The following is an 18,347-nucleotide window of genomic DNA, read 5'->3' on the forward strand; positions in this document are numbered from 1 at the left end:
ATGTAGGTACTAAGTATAGTGACAGAATGTTATTTTGATATCCCACTAGTCACCAAAACCATGAATAATGAATAACAATTGTCTATAGGTTGGCTCCTAATATTCCATCCACGTTACCAGCAAACATAGATAAAGGTTAATGAGTGATCTTCAGTATAGCAATATAACCAGTGAAGCCTGGATTGGGCAAAGAATACAGTGAAAAGTGCCCGCAAGAGGTAAACGCAATGTCATAAGGAAAACGCTAGAGGAGCGAAAAAGGAGATTAAATATACCTATATCACGGGACTTGGCAGGAAGATAAATCTGGGTCTGGACAGCAGCGTCCCCTCACCCCGACGCGCTTCTCGCCGCCAGCTTCTTCCAGGGGCGCCCGGTTTTGGTGACTAGTGGGATATCAAAATAACATTCTGTCACTATACTTAGTACCTACATCATAACATGGACATAGAGTCTCTTTATAACTCTAATCATAACTCTATCCATATGTAGTAAAATGTGACCAAGCACTCTAGAGCATTATTAGATTATACCTATTGAAATTAATAACTATATTTCTACCTGAGTGATGTCCATTTTTCGATGTAGACATTTGTTTTTGTACTAAGTAGGTTTTTGATGTTTCTGTGATTGTTTATTTTGGGTCTGGCTTTCAGCAGTTCCCCGTCTGTGTACTGTTCTGCTTTTTATGTCTTTTTAAAAAAAATCTGCTTAATAAAGTGTTACCCTTTTAAAGGATCTCTTCATAACTCGGCCCTTATTTGGATCGAAATAGTTGTTCAAATTCCCTATCAGTAGCCTCTCACCCAGCCAAACCAGTTCTTTCCTGCTTTACACTAATGAGGGGTAAACACCATGAAACGTGTCTGCAAATGGAATTATGAATTGACGTCTTATCCTAAGTTATGTGGCAAGGCTATTTTAAAAGGTTGATATTGACTTTTAAAATCACTGCTTCCAATAGGTGGCACTAGAGTTCCTGTCCTCTTCCTCCCTGAAGAGACTATTTGAATGCTCAGATTTTTAGATCAACATTGCATGGCCAATAAGTCTCCTGACACCGACATGGCGTTCTCCAGAAGGAGAAATAAAATCGCAGCACACTCTATCAGATCCGGTAGTTTGGAGCCGCTGGAACTCCAGCTTCCTACAATTGGGTCTTGCGGCTTATGCATAGATTTAAGGAGAAAAATCGGAGCAGGGTGGCCAGTACCTGCATAACCAAGATGAGCAATTCGAATCACGCTGCCCTGGTCCAGCATCCGGTCAAATCCTCTGCGACAGCCGATCTTCACTTTTGTGTTCATTATCCTCGACACCGCTTGTGCTTGTTGGACCACCACAACTTCATGATATTGCCTGAATATTAGTCACTTTGTACCCAAGGTGCTGTGCTGCGGAAGCTGGACACAGAAGTGAAGACCGGCAGCCACACAGGTCTGAATTTTGATCAAGAACAGCGCAAATTGAATTGCCATCTCTACTGTATAACGATATGGATTCATGTAACCTTCTTTTGACTCTCTAATACTTGGCTGCAGCTGTCAACGGGGTGTCTTTGGCCTACTATGGCCATAGCACAGCAGGACGCTCATTCAGATTGATTGAGTACAGGCCCCCTACCCAAATATTGCAGAACGTGGAGGTAACCCTACACTAGTTACTAGCGCTAATGGGCTAGACTACAAAGCCTTATAATTTATATCTGTAGTAACCAATACAAAGCTTTACTGAACATTATACTGAAACTAGTCTTAAAAGATTGATAAAAATCCAGCATGTTCATAAATCACAAATTATGCCACATAGTGATCCTGGGCAGGAGTGGACACCGACAGAAGAGGGCCACTGTGTAAGAACACTATATGGGCACTTTGTGCCGCCCAATGGCTCATCGTAATGAACAATACAACCTGTTTGGAAATAGATGTGGCCCCCTTACCTCTTGGGACCCTGTATGACTGCACACCCATAGTATATGTACCCCACTCATGTGGTTTATTACTAATATATGAAATGTTAATGATATTTATCATTATAGAAGCTTTTCCCAGAACTACTACGTATGCCGACCCAGAGAGACTCACTTATGTGCCACACATCGGGACATCTGTCTGTATTACCTTGTCATAGATCACAAGATTTGTCTCCTAAGTGCAGTGGCAGATCCTTGAAGGATAAGACCGCTCTATGAAGTGTATTAAATATGAATGATTCCAAGACTTTACCTATGTGCTCAGAAAATAAGGTCGAGATCCCATATCGCCATTATTCTCCAGTGGAAATTAAAAGCAGCTTAGAGCACGCATTTATAATTCATGAGTAATCATCATAGTTTATTATGGAAATGATGACTAGGACATCGGCTATGATTACTTTCCTAAATGCAAAGATTTTTTTCCTTTATTATCCTTACCCTGGAAATGTATGCTGACACTTAAATATTGAACCAGACTAGTATATATAATACATTCTACAATGTCTGTATGGATTATAATGATACATTTTGGAATATAGACTATTAAAGACAGAGATGAAGACAATTTGGAAGAAAAAAAAAAATCAATGATAATGTACATTTTGTGCCAGATCCGCAATAACTTGCTTATTCTAAGGCTGTTTGAGAAAATGTAAAGAAATCATTTTCTTGGGCCCTAGTGCAGATGCGCCCAGCACTGCAGCTTAAAGGGGTTTTCCAAGGTATAAATATGGAATTTTCAAAGGGTTCAGAATAATAATTAGAGAAGTATGGTAGTCCTTAACTGATCCTCCTGCTCAAGTTCTGACAGTAAACCTGACCCCACTGGTCTCTTCTTCCTAATCGGGTCTTGGCAGTGTGGGCATTTTCAGCAACTTCCCATGTGTAAAGTTGGGATCAGTAAGTAGAGCCTGAAATGAGAAAGGTGAGGTTGAGTATTACTACTTTTACTGTGGGAAATTGATACAGGAGGTATACGTAAAGGGGTTGTCCACTACTAGGACAACCCTTCTTGACCAACATGTTTGGCCCTGATAAAATCATAAAGCCTATACTCACCTCCCGTGCCGGCGCCGTTCCCACGGTGTCGGCACTCGCTCTCCCCAGGGCTCTCTTGTGGTGTCGTGATGCCGAATTCCCAATTAGCGCTAAGGTCACTGTCTCCACCTTCGGAGAAATCGAACATGAAAAGGAAGACGGGGATCAGCTGCAGCCCGGACTTCCACTTCATGTTCGATTTGTCCGAAGACGGGGACAGTGACCCCAGCGCTAATTGCACCACGTGTCCCAACACCACAACACAGCCCCGGGGAGAGCAGATCCCGGTACCATTTGAACGATGTCGGCATGGGAGGTGAGTATAGACTTTATTATTTTATGGGGGCCAAGCGAGGGGTATGAGAAGAAGTTGTCCAACTAGTGAATAACTTCTTTAACAATTGTGCCACTTATCACAACTAATCATAGAATAACCTAAATTTGCAAAATGTTTTTGGGTGCATGAGGACCCATTATCAAATCTGTATGAAATGACTTCTCTGGTGATCATTAGTACAATTCACTAACATGCGGTGTGTACACGTGTTGTTCCCTGGACATCCAGCATTCTTCTATTCTACACCACTATTTGGATTGTGCCGTCTTGGAACACTCAGTGCAAATATTTAACAACAAATAGAATACTGATCTGTTTACCTAGACATGTCTTAAAGTGGAGATATCACCCGATTTCACAATATAGATGGCATAACTACACGTAGATCTGTTTGACCCGATGAGGCACATGTACTTACTCTGACAATCCCTGTGAGAATGACTGCATAATCTTTTCAGAAATGTACAAATATATGAAGTGACAGTACTGAGATCGTTCTACTGATCTTTTTACACCTAGGCCTGCGACAACGGGAACAAGGAGACATCCTCTATGTAGAGGAAAGGTTTAATCATAATCGCAGATTCAGATTCTTCACAGAAAGAGCAGTGAGATTATGGAACTGTCTGCCACGTGATCTTGTAATGTTTGATTCACTAGTAAAATTCAAGAAAGACCTAGATGCATTTCTTAAAAAATATAATATTGAAGGTTATTGGCACTAGATTCTGTGATGGGACTCTGATAAAGGGAACCAGTCTGATTGCCGTATGAGGAATCGGGAGGAAATGTTCTCCCTAATATGGAGCTATTAATGTCTGTCCCATGGGTTTTTACCTTTCTCTGGATCAACATGTTAGACTATAGGTTGAACTCCATGGACTTAACAATTATGAAACTACTATCAATCTTCACACACCTGACCTGATTGACAGCTCCTCAGTGTCCCACCTCTGTGTTGAGATCTCAGACTGCTCAGTACAACCTGCAGCTGTCAGTCAGGCTTGGTTGGAAGACAAATAATACAGTTAGACTGATAAGCTCTCACATACTTTAGCTAAATTCATAAAATGCTCATTTTAAATACAGGATCATACAGTCATTCTGACATGGATTTTCAAAGTAATTATGCATCAAGTCTAACATATCTGTTTAATCATGTGTACAGTTCGTATTGTGAAATCTAGGGACAGATCATTTTTAAAGGGGGTATCCAGAACTCTTATTATTTTTGTTTTGTAGGGCTAAGAAATAACAGGCGGGCAGTTTAAAACTACAAGCCTGTTCTGTATGGGATTGATCTCTGCCGATGATTTGCCTTCTTCAGCTCTTCCTCTTCTATTCTGCTTTGTCGACGGGGGGTGTCCCTGCAGAAGTCATGCTGATTAACAGTTGGCTCCCCGCAGTTAGGCAGCAGGGAGCCAGCAGTCAATCAGCATGATATTGGCAGAGACGTCCCATTAACAGAGCAGAAGAGAGAATGTTGCTCTGTTGATGTTACGGAAGCAGGGGAATTGCCAGCAAAAGCCGTCTGTGACTGCTCTGAGATTGGCGCCGGGGCAGAACAGGCAAGTAGTTAACAACTACCTAACTGTTAGTCTTTAGCCCGGTGCGCAAAAATAATAAAAGTCCCGGATAATCCCTTTAAGTCTTCCAAGGTCCATCTGGCAGGTTCTTCTCTCTGGCAGCCACTTCGCTCTTCTGCTCCTGGTGACAATGTTTCCGCCATGCCACTAAAATTTAACAGATCCCCAACCAGTTTTACTGGTTAGGAAGTAGGATTTTGGAAGTTAGATCTCCTCTTTTTGGCTTTGATAGGCTAAGTTTGAAAATTTAAAAGAAAATACGATATTAACACCACACCCTTGTAAAATAATCTCTAATGTTTTTATAAGTTGCAGGCACATGTTTTCGATGTGTTGAGGAAATGCGGTCAGGCCACATTCTCTTAATATATACGTGTATGCTATGGACAGCGGCGTTTTTACACAACCATACCAAGAAAAAAAACTTTTTACCTGGAGCTATAATTTGAATAGATACATAGTGACTCACACATATATCTAGAATTATCCTGTATACAATTAGCAGACAGCAACATAATTTACATGAGTATTTCCTCTAGCATACATAATAGACAAGCGGGTGCACAAGCCCATTTTCAAGTCATTTTTAGTATCCATAAGTCATGGCAGCACATAAATCATAGTTCTGTTATGTATACTGGATTTTCTTTGCCTATTGGCAAAATTGGCTACTGGGGACATGCACCCACAAGCAAAAAAGGTGTATGCTGTAGTCATCCGACCGAATAATTGGAATTCCAAACTGTATGTTTATGTTCGGCATTCATTACATGGGTGGATCAGGAAAATGGGCACCTTCACTTCCTGTGATTTCTGAAGGAGAAATGTTCTCCAAGATGAAAAGCAGATGTGAAGTTCGGCATTTTAATTCCTAGTGACATTTCCGCATAAAATGCCTGGAATTGAGATGACTGTTCACCATCCGGGCACAATACTTGTCTCTTTTGTTGCCCTTATTGTGGTATGGTCTTTTTAGCAGATTGCTTAGATTAACGTTTGTGTTTGATGAAATGTATAGGAGGCCTGGAAGGAAGTAAAATACGGGGTCATTAGTCGGAATTAAAATAAAGATAATTAAAAATTAAAACACCTGTTAAGAATCACCACATTTGCAGCCGCCTAAAGGGTCCTTCCCAGATTTCCTTGAGAACTATAAAAATAAAGTCTACCTGCTTTTCTGGCATGTCTGTTTTAGTAAATAATCTTATGTACAACTTTTTCTTAGAATTCTGTGTTATGCCGTCTTCAGTTATTCCTCTTGGAAAGTGTAAGGACATCTGAGCATTGCTGTCCCCATTGGCAATGGGGCCTGAACCTACACAGTCTGCAGCTATGCAATTAATCAATTAATGCTGACGATGTCAATTTATATAGGAATACAAAATCTGAATATGACCTGACACTTTTCCGATATTACACGCAGTCCCTACAATTCTATTGGTTAAATAGTTCAGCTTTGTACAGAATAAATCCATATACCCCATGTTCATGAGAACTTAAAGAGATCCTGTCAACAGGATATTGTAACGTAAAGTAAAGCCATGGCTGTAAAGGCGCTGTAATGCTGATTACATTGATACCTTCGGTGAAGAAATCCGCTTTGTGGTTCTTCTTTAATCCCCATTTGAAGTTTTCTGCTGCTTAGATTTTGGTGCACAGGGGCCGGACTGTACACGGGGTCTTCTCCTCCCTGTCTGTGATTTCTAGCCCTTCTGCTGAATTTTGTCTGTGAATGACAGGTCACCCCCTGAGATTGCATACAGAGGAGGCCGGTGATTGACAGACCGGAGGTAGGCCGGGGGTCGGAAATCACAGAAAAGGAGAAGACGACCCCGTATACAGTCCAGCCCCTGTACACCAAAATCTAATTAGCAGAAAACTTCAGATGGGGATTAAAGAAGAACAACAATGCGGATTTCTTCACCGAAGGTATCAATGTGATCAGTATTACAGCCCCATTACAGCCATGGCTTTACTTTATGTTACAATTTTGTGCTGACAGATTCTCTTTACAAACTATGGATACCTGATTTTTACACCTTAGTGGCCACAAGTAATTAATAAAACCACTAAGCTTCAGTTTGAAATCTTTACTTTACTTCGGCAATGTTCAGGCCTGATCTACGTTTCATAATTTTCTCTTGCGGGAGTGTCCCTCTCTGTAATATAGGCTGGATGTCAGGTCTGTGTATTCAGAGTGCTGCTGTCTTTAGTTGCTTTCATACATCAGCACAGCTCTAATATTGTACTCTCCATGAGTTTTCCTCCTTTCCTATATGTTGTGTTTTTTTTCTGGCCTCCCTGAGATACTTTCTCTCCTGTCCATTTGTGATCTGCGTACAACCTACATCTCTGAGAGCTCATTCTCCTGTGAGTATATTGGTTCAGTGTGCAAGTGAGCATGAGCGACTTTCATATGGACCTATGGTCAGTCAGTGTGACAAAAAACTGCAGCGTGCACTAGTAGGCATCTCCGCTCGGAATAGGAACCTACTGACTTCTCCGGCAGAATTTTTTTTTTTAATGAAGACTATTTAGAAAGATGCTTAAATTTAAATTTAGGAAATAAACAATAAAAATAAAATTCCGTGTAAAGGTGTACATAGCATTTAAAGTAGTTTTACCATGAATGACATTTATCATTATTACCTATCCACTAGATAAGTGAAAATTGTGTTTGCTGGGAGTCCCACTGCTGGAAACCCCACTGATGACCACAATGAGGATCCTGTTCCTACTAGTTGCGGCAGGGATTGAATAACGTGGCTTAGTGGCCGTCCATACGCACTATCACTCCACTCATGGTCTATAGGACTGACTGAGATAGCCGAGCCGTGTCTCTGTTGATAAATGAAAAAATATTTCTTTCTTATCCAATCCCTTTAAGTGAATCTTGAAATGTTGTTTTTTGGAAGTAGAAAAATCTATGTCATAAAGATAAACAATTTTTAAGATCAAGTTTTCCTTTTTCGATGCAGATTTTGCACTTTTTTCACATTTCTTTACAGCCTTTTGATTTCAATATAAAGTTTATAAAGCCACGTCGTAAAAAGAAATAAACATAATGTATGAACAGCATTGTGGTTTTAGCAATCAATAACTTATTCCAATAGTATTGGAAGCTGGATTTAATGTGGGTTTGGGAGCAGAATCCATTTGAAATCCATAAGAAAATCTATGATTTATGGTTGAAAAATTCAACATAGTAAAAAAATCCTAGTATGGCTACTTTCACACAAGCGTATTTTCACAACCATATTGATCAACTGTGTGTGATCCGATTTTTACAGATACATTGATATAACTGTTTTTGGTCTTATTAATTTTATTCACAGTTATTAAAAAAATAAATAAAAAAGAATGCCATACAGATGCCAATGCCGGTGAAAATCTGTCCATTTTTTTCTGGATGAAAATCAGACTTTTTTTGTTATACCCTCTTGAGATGATGTTATTGGGCCGCCATTTCAATATGCCTTACATTATTCATCTATCGAGAATCAGTCTACCTTACCTTCATGCATCCATTTTTGTTCATTGCTTTACATTCGTGCATTTATTAGTTTTCATATCTATTATCTAAAGATTGTAAAGTTTCTAGGAATGTTAAGAACAAAGAAAACCTTCTCCAGGTTAGAAATTTAGGAGCGGCCAAAGTGATACAACTTGTTTGCAAATTGGGTGAAACCTGCTTCTGTTTTAATGAGGGCAATTGAGGCTTTAAAACCGGCCAGATCCCATTGTGTTCTACTGGATTCCACAGTGATAGCGATACTATGTGTAGCCGATGACCAGAGATTACAGATCTCCAGCAAAGAAAAAATAAAAATCTGTTTTGTAGGTTGAATATTTTCAGTTTTCAACTCTGATAAAAAATGGGTATGGGTGAGGCTTATGGAGATCCCTACATGGAAATATTGGGGGCATTTCTAAGTAGTCACCAGGGTAGGGCCTAATTATTACAGCTTTGGGTTTCCAAGCTACAATACTGGATTAGCCAATCAAATTCAAATTAAGAATATGTAGACACGACGCCTTCTAAACTCAGGACCGCCTGCCTAGTTTCCCTTGAGGAAGATGCTCCAGGACATGCTGAAAAATGATGTGCAGCGCATGGATGAACCGCGCACCGATGCCATCCGTATGTCACAAAGCGCTGTCTTTTTACTGTTTCATAGGTAGGGTAAGCTTGGAAATTTTATTTTTTGTTTAATATTTTTAACTTTTTTTTAAACATTAATTTTCTGTATAAAAAAGGAATCTGCTATGTAATCTGAAGACAGTAGGAGATAGGGGCTGAAATACTGAATTCAGCGATATGTCATTTATTTATTAAGCGTTGTGCTGTTGTTTACTTGCAATGAAGGTTTTATCACCATGATATTATCACTGACAGGTCTGATCCTCATACAGCTGCTAGTCCGACCACACCACCTCTTGTGATAAGCAGCTCATTGTCAATAGACAGTGTACATACAGAGACTGTTGTGGGCAGGATTAGCTTTCTCAGCTCTGCTACAAAGTACATCTAAAAACTCTGATTGTATCACAACTGCTGCACCCAGTAAACTAAGTGATACATAGTTACAATCGGGGTCGCTTTCTCTACATGATGCTGCCTTCTGATGTTGCAGCAAAAACCTGGTGACAGATTCCCTTTAAAGTCTTGTTGATGACCTATGGATGCAAATTGTAATACCTCCTTTGTCTTCCGATGTACCGCAAGTTGTGCAGATTACCACTTGAGGACCACTTGATGCTTATACACGATAACAATGATATTCTGAAACTGATAAAATGCATGTATTTATAAGCAAGCTCTTTGATTTCTAATGAGTGTCCTTGTCTTCCAGATATGAAGATAATCACAGCAACCTAACCTTGGGCAGACATGAAGATCTATCATCCACAGAACCAGAACATGTAAGTAAAGGTAGTCCCAGTCCTTCTCCCACCATCTATTGCCATTCGAGCAAAACTAATAATGGCAGAGCATCTGAACCTTACCTGAGCCCATATAGTAGAAACATGTAATAGAGGAGGATGTGTATGTACGTGTGTGTCCCTTTCCACCAAATTTTGTGGGATTTATGTAGACCTCTAAGGCCATGTTCACACGTAATGTACATTTTTCACTTTTTTTATGTGTCTTTTTACCTGCATGTTTTCTGCATGTGCCCACACCAAACTACACAAGAAAAATCTTCTCTGGCTATTGCATTTTTGCTGCGTTTTTTAATGATTTTCCCCTTAAAAACACAATTGCGTTTTTTAGAAGAATTTTTTTTCAGGCCCCCTAGAGAAACCTAAAATTGTTCCAAAAAATGCAGAGTTCAACAGTGTCTTTAGATGCACAGCTCACTTGAGTTTTCTTAAAACCACATCTTCTTTGCTTGGACAATTAAGCAGGTTTTCTGCACAAAATAATCAGCAGAATAATGTGATTGTTAAATCATCGGATCTAGTCTATCACAGGTCGTTGGAGAAGCAGTGATGGATTGGGATGCAGGTTACAGTGTTAAATGTTGATAAATTTTTTTTTGTAAGCGTGGCTTACCTATGTTATCTATTAAATAAGGTCATGAAACCCCTTTAACTGTCATATAAATAGAGAGGAGAACAGAAGTGACGCTATTGTAGGTGTTTACTACTGTATAGGCCACCTAGACAGACTGAAGCTATGGATGAACTCTTTTTACATCAGATGTCTCTGTTCTTAAAAAAGTATGACATAGTGATCATGGGAGATTTTAACTATCCAGATATTTGTTGGGAATCTTTCTCGGGCAAAAATAATGGGTCCAGAAAAGTCTTATCTTCTCTCACTGACATCTTTATCTTTCAAAAGATAGAAGAGAGAACAAGAGGGTCTGCAATCTTATAGTCCTAATTCTTACTAACAGGGAGGGAATGGTTGAGGAAGTAACGGTGGCATTTAGGAGGCAGCAATCATGCTAGCCTTGAATTTTGGATTACAAGAGGAGGAAGACCAGCGAGGACTCAGACTTTAAGGTTAGGCTTCAGAAAGGCAGATTTTAATGGACTCAGAAAGAGGGTAGGAAAGGTCCAATGGCTGGATATTCTAAAGGACAGAAATGTCCAAGAAGGATGGGAGATTTTTCTAAATGAAATTCTCACTGCCCAATCAGTAACAATTTCAAAAAGAAGGAACAATTGGAAGCATTTAAAAAAAAACAGAACGGATGAACACAGAACCTAAACACTTGCTGAAGAGGAAAAAATAAATCTAAGTCAAATGGAAAGAGAGGGGCATATCTAAAGAAGAATATAATGCTGTCTGCGTGGAATGCAACCGTTAGAAGAGCTAAAGCCAGTAATGAAGTGAGGCTTGCAAGGGAGACCAAAAGAGAGTCCAAAAAGCAATAAAAATGGATTTTGGGGGTATGTCAATAGCAAAAGAAAAGTCAAAAATGTTTTTTTTTTTTTTCAGGATGAAAAGGGTGAAATGGTCAAAAATGATGTTGAGAAGGCCAAACTCTTAAATTTCTATTTTGCATCTGTGTTCTCTAAAAAGCAACTGTAACATCAACTTATCTTCACAGTGCCATCGAAGAATAAAAGAATCCACACTATCTATAAACAGATAGAGGTTGAGGGAACACTTAGCTAATTTAAATTAATTTAAATCTCCTGGTCCAGATGAATTACATCCTAGGGTACTGAAACAGATATCAGAGGAAATTGTAGAACCACTAGCCAGAATCCTTGAAAATTTCTGAAAACAGGAGAAGTCCCAGAAAAATGGAGAAGGGCAAATGTTGTTCCCATCTTCCAAAAAGGGAAGAAGATGGAGCCAAGACTTTACAGAGCAGTGAGCCTTACTTCTATGCCACGAAAGATCTTTGAGTAAATTATTAAACAGCATGTATGTAAGTACTTGGATAAGAATACATTAATTAACCAGAGCCAACATGGGTTTGTAGCTAACAAGTCATGCCAGACTAATCTAATTCCCTTCTATGATGGAATCACTGACTGAGTGGATTAGGGAAGTGCGGTAGATATAGTATATTTTAACTTCAGCAAATCATTTGATAAAGTATCTCATACTATCCTTAATGACCAAGCATGGGATTGATAAGGCTACGATTAGGTGGATTCATAACTGGCTCAGTGATCATACTCAAAGAGTGGTAACAAATGGTTTCACAGCCAAATAGAAAAGTGTTTCAAATGGGATACCACAAGGTTCTGTGCTGGCCCCAGTGTTGTTCAACATTTTTATAAGTGAGTTAGATAAGGGAACTGAAGGTATCTAATCAAATTTGCAGACGATGCAAAGCTAGAATGCATAACTAACACTAGAGAAGACAGAGAAAGGATTCAGAAGGATCTAGATAAGCTTGAACAATGGACAGCGACTAATAGAATGGTATTTAACAGGAAGAAATGCAAGATTCTACATCAGGGCAAGAAAAACAAAAAATACATCTAAAAAATGGGAGGAATAGAACTAAGCAATAGCACGTGTGAAAAAAGCTTGGGTATATTAATAGATCACAGACTGCACATGAGTCAACAGTGTGCAGCAGCAAAAAAGGGAAACAGAGTTTTGAGATGTAATAAGAGAAGCATAATGTTTAGATCACATGAAGTAATTATACACCTCAACTCCTCCTTGGTCAGGCTTCATCTGGAATAATGCATCCAGTTTTGGCCATCACATTTTAAAAAAGACATAGAAAAACTGGAGCAAGCTCAGAGAAGAGCTACCAGGATGGTGAGCGGACTGCAAACTATGTCCTACAAGGAACGGCTAAAGGATCTGGGAATGTTTAGTGTGCAAAAAAGAAGGCTAAGAGTAGACTTAATGGCTGTCTACAAATATCTGAAGGGATGTCACAGTGTAGGGGGATCATTATTCTCATTTGCACCTGGAAACACGAGAAGCAATGGAATGAAACTGAAAGGGAGAAGATACAGATTAGATATTAGAAAAAAACATTTTCACAGTGAGGATTATCAATGAGTGGAAGAGGCTGCCACTAGAGGTGGTGAGTTCTCCTTCAATTGAAGTCTTCAAACAGAGGCTGGACAGACATCTGCCTGAGATGGTTTAGTGAATCCTGCATTGAGCAGGGGGTTGGAAACGATCACCCTGGAGGTCCCTTCCAACTTTACTGCTCTATGTTTCTAAACACTTGGTAACTAGACAATGTTGGAACAATTTGCCCTTAATCTGACTAATGTTCAAGAGTGGCATCTAGAAAATAATATCAGTAACATCTGTAATGTCTCCCCCATTACACACCGCACTGCTGACATCAGGACGCTAATGATGATAATGGCTAATGCTACACAATGGATAATGAAGCACAGCAGACCCATCAGTTCTGGTCTCTCTGCAGATGTATTGGAAGATGAATAAAAGGACTCTGGAGGTCTCTTCGACCTCTAACATTCTATGATTCTACTAATATAGAACTATATTGATGTTCCACGTAGAGATTTGGGAAAGCTGGGGACTTGCTGAAGCAGCAGTAATAGAGGCTATAATTATTGTCTCCTACTATTCCCAGAAATCAATAATATTGAATAATGAACTTTAAAGGGGTTGTCCACTTTGGGCGACTTTTTTTTCTTAATTACATTCATGTATTTTTGGCAAAATATAATTTTTGTGTTTGGGTTGCATTAACAGTTTGCACCATTTGCCTTCTATAGTCTCTTTGTTGCACTTTCCATTGTTGGCTGCAGAATGAGGTACCTGAGAATCTGTCAGTGAACTTATTCTATGGTCTAATGGAAGAGTTTCTTATTCTTTTCTGCCTTTTTTGGTCACCTCTTAGCTGATTTATAACCACAGACCACATGAAACTTCAATGTGCAGGGAAACAAACAGCATGTAAAAAAAATATAAATAACAGTGCAAAATCATTGATAAAACTGAATTGCAAAAATGATTTTTTTTTAGCCCAAGTATTTATGTAAGTTTTAAAAAAAATGTCCTCAGAGGTAGACAATCCTTTCAAGAACTTGGCGTATAACTTATGTTCAGTGGATATTTTATTAGGTGTGTTCCTTAATAAATAAAAAATGAACAATCCAGGCTAAACTGATACTGTGTTATGCCTTGGGCAAGGCCTACCATTCAGACACCCTTTAGGCCTCAAGATCTGGCCATCTTGCCTATAACAACCAATCAGAGCACAGCTGTCATTTCACATAGCTCTCTTTCTAAATGAAAGCTGTGCTGTGATTGGTTGCTACAGGCAACAAGGCCTATTTCTCTTTTAGAGTTGTAATAAATGAGGCGTATTGTACCAGTTGATCCTGGAATAATTTAGCCTAAATATATTCAGCATAAATCCCTCTCCCATGAAATGAGTCACGTCGGCTTCTCTGATGTAGAGATGTGCAGCTCTGTAAATGTTTTTCCGTCATGCTGTAGTGTAATATCCACAGTGTAAGAATTTCCAGCAATATTTCATGGTCTGAGGGAAAGCCTTCCTGGGATATTGCTTTGTGAAGTGGAAAACATGGCACATTCATACACGCAGCACTACAGTCAGCTGATGCCAGTTCCCACAGAGCACACACACCGCACAGCGAGGCGCAGACATTACACATGGTCATTGGTGCACGGCTATTGCTTTGTTTTTGTATTTTAATGCCAGATACTTAGGATTGTTTTGGCAGCTTTGCGAATGTTTCTGTCAGTGCAGTAGGGATTAAGTGAATGAGAGGTTAACCATTTCATAGGAAAATATCAAATATTCAGTGTTGCTAGCATATCACGCTGTAGTGCCATGGAAATGCTGCAGGTCAATAATGGATAACACATTTATTTGTACAATGACCACTTGGGGATTATTTGGGTCTTGGCTCCTCCATTGTTTGGTATAGATAGTTGGCAACAGATGACTTCTGTAAGTGCTCACCAGGTGAGGTGGATCCACTAAGCCTCTGGTCCAGGTGGTCACATGGACCCCAGGTGTTGCAGCAGATGTCAGAAGACACATAATAGTTGGGACTATGACTAACAGGAAACTCAGGAGCAGACAGAAAAATGGAGTGGAACCTTACAGGAATGGGTGCAAATCGAAACACCGTAATACAGATAATGGAGCATACCAAACAAGGAGCACTAGAGTCTCAGTCCCAAGACACAGGTGTGTGTCAATGGTCCTTAAATAAGTCTAGAGAAATAAAGTCATTGATCCATGCCAGACAACCTGTGAAACCCTACTTGGAGCACAACAGTAGAAACAGGAGAAGGGAGCGGAGCCCAAGATTCTCGGGACAGGTGAGTAACAACGTTAAACGGTTATTTTCAAAATACTAAGTTATCCGCTATCTTATGGATAAAGCATAACTTTGTGATCAGCACTTGGACCACCACAATCTTGTTCAAAGCCTAGTTCTATTATCCCAGGCCACAAACCTCAAGATCGCGGTGGTCCTAGCGGTCAACCAGCCAGCAATCAGTAATTTTATAGAGTTGACAAAAAGATAATAGTTGCCCTGGAACAACCCCACATCCTATTCTCAGTGGCAGCTGGACCAGGGAAAAATTTGCTTTTGTGGCCACAGTCCTTGGTCTGGCCTCCTTAACGCCCCAGGCATTTACTTGATGCAGTGCAAGGCATAGTAAACACCAGAGATGCTCAAAATGTGAGGATGCTGGCTGCAGAAGAGAAGACTGCTCTGGACCAGGCTGATGCCGGACCAGGGCGGTGAGAATATTTTGGCAAAACTCTAGTATCTTATCTGCAATCCTATGGATAGGGGCTAACTTAATATTTTGTGAACAACCCTTAAACTTCTGCACAGTGGATAAGGTTTAAAACTGACCTCAAACAGCTTTATTAACTTCATACACAAAAGCAAAGCAAATACACAGTCTGACAGTACAACAAAATAAATCATAGGCTGTCTAGCCACTAACAAAACTTTACAGTTTCCAAAATGCATAAGCTCTGAGTCTACCACCCATTCTCGATACTCCTTGACTACCAGCAGCAGAAATTGTTTTTGCTCTTCATTTGTTGTGTGCAACTTGCTATGTTCTTCCATCAGTGTTACTCCTCGTTCTGTAATATCATTAGTCACTCTCATAACACTGACTGTTTTCTTGGCAGCCTGGTAGCCTTCATCTGCAGGTCATAGATCTACATCTTTGGATAGGAATGCTGATGACACACTGATGATGTTAAAGAACCTGTAGGTTTTTTGAGTGACAAAGTCTTCCAGGTTGTTCGTCGCAACTGATGCTGAATCAACAGTTATCTTCTTGGGAGGATGTTCTGCAGCTGGTGTTTGTAGGGCCGTCATCATCAGACGTTTTGTGTCATTTGACACAGCATCATCAAAGAAGGATAGAGCGATCAGTTCCTCAGACAAGTACCATAAGTGTATTTTTATCTTCTTCATTGTAACTTCTGACACTGAGTTGTTCTGTTCCTTGTACAGATAGATATCCTTGAGCAGCTGGAGATCAATGCGTGTAGCCGATGGTGCTGATGACGCCAGGAACCACACCTTCACATAGATCAAAACAGTGATCTGACAGATAGCCTTTTCTTCCTCATTTGTGAGGACGAATTGACTCCTGAACATCCACATTCTTCATGCATAGCTGGCCTTTGCTATCCATCTGGCTCGGTGCAGTCAAGCTGGAGCTCTGAATGAAATTCCTCTTGATGGAACACCACCAAGGAAAATGATTGTTAACTCCAATAATTCTCGGTAGTCCTTGCGGGGCTGGCACTGAAGTAGTTGCATCTTTGGAAATGGCTTTGATTTCAGCTGCAATGTGGGAAACTGCTGTTGACATGCTCTGGTTTGATAGTGCTGTCTGAAAAGTAGTCAAGTCAATGATATGTCAGTTGTTCTTGAACCTGCTGAAGATCAATTTTTCTTTACCTTTCGACAGACCAAGGCAATGAACAATCACTGCTTGCAGCACCATTTCTAGAATATGACGGTGGCATGCAAACCACAGCATGTCCTTGCCAAGCTTCTGCTCTAGAAGTTTGCAGTCGCCATTCCTGAAACCTGTGTTGATAGATTTGATATCAAAACACATGCACTTTACATTGTCAGTAACATTCCAGGTCACTGTTGCAGCATAAACCACATTAGCACAAGCTTCACCTGTTTCTTTGGCAAGTTTTGGAACTCCAAACAACTGATCAATGCCAACTCCATATACCAGAATGGGAAGACGGTCTACAGTTCTCCTGCCGCTGATGTCTTCTAACAGCTTTCCATCCCAGTGAATTGTTAAAGGTACCGCTGGATGAAACTCCTGTTTCAGGTTTAGGACTAATGTCTGATGGCATTTTATTCTTTCTGTACAAAATGATTAACAATTTACATTGAAATCTGCAGGATCATGGCCAAGGTGCTGAAGGGTTTTGTGAGAATTAATGCTGCATTCCTGTCACTAACTTTGTCACGTCAAGGCTTACTGACAATTTGTCATCTACACTGACTCTGCCTCTTTGGGCTTGTTTTGCTGATGGCAGTACCTTTGATATTTCATAAGTTTTGTAGTCTTCCACAACTCGATCTACACTGTGTTCCAAATTATTATGCACAAAGAGTTTAGGAGTGATAAGGTTAGAATTTTTTTATTTGTCATTTAAACTCATTGATGGTGATGTGTGTCAGGGCTCTTTATATCACTGAAAGCAATTGCAGATACCTGTGCAAGTTAGTTTGGCAGGTGTGTCCAAATAAAGGCAAGACAACTTAAGAAGGCTGTTCCACATTATTAAGCAGCCTACATTTTTTGCCAAAATGGGAAAGAAAAAGGATGTGTCGGCTGCTGAGAAGCAACAAATTGTGGAGTATTTAGGTCAAGGCATGACTACAATCAACATTGCCAAGACACCTCATCGTGATCATCGCACAATCAAGAAGTATGTAGCTGATTCCCAGCACACACGTGTGCGTGCTGATAAGGAAAAATTGAGGACTCTTTCCAACAGGCAATTGCGTAAGGTTAAAAGAGCAGCTGCAAAAATGCCTTGTCATAGCAGCAGACAAGTTTTTGAAGCTGCTGGTGCCTCCAACGGTCCCAGAACAACAAGATGCAGGGTCCTTCAGCATCCTGTCGACCACCTCTATCCACTGCACACAAGCAGAAACGGCTCCAGTGGGCCAAACGATACATGAAGACTGACTTCCAAACTGTTTTGTTCACCGATGAGTGCCATGCAACGCTCGTTGGTCCAGATGGATGGAGTGGAGGATGGCTGGTTGATGGACACCCCATGAAAACAGGGCTAATGCTCCAACAAGGAGGAGATGGAGTAATGTTTAGGGCTGGAATCATGGGGAGAGAGATTGTCGGCCCCTTTATGATCCCTGAAGGGGTAAAGATGAACTCCATAATCTATGCGGAGTTTCTAAAACAACACTTCGTTCCATGCTTCAAGAG

The 18,347-nt window shown here is 40.1% G+C and overlaps 1 protein-coding gene across 1 annotated transcript in view; it reads left to right on the forward strand.

The window, feature by feature from the left end:
• The window catches only part of CRYBG3 (crystallin beta-gamma domain containing 3), a 176,147-nt gene that overhangs the window by 31,256 nt on the left and 126,544 nt on the right, over nt 1–18,347 (forward strand). The window contains exon 2 of the mRNA XM_077294112.1: nt 9,793–9,862. Within this exon, the coding sequence (XP_077150227.1) occupies nt 9,793–9,862 (70 nt within the window). The remainder of the gene's footprint in view (nt 1–9,792; nt 9,863–18,347) is intronic.

This window comes from Ranitomeya variabilis, chromosome 3, assembly GCF_051348905.1.
Source record: "Ranitomeya variabilis isolate aRanVar5 chromosome 3, aRanVar5.hap1, whole genome shotgun sequence".
NCBI lineage: Eukaryota > Metazoa > Chordata > Amphibia > Anura > Dendrobatidae > Ranitomeya > Ranitomeya variabilis.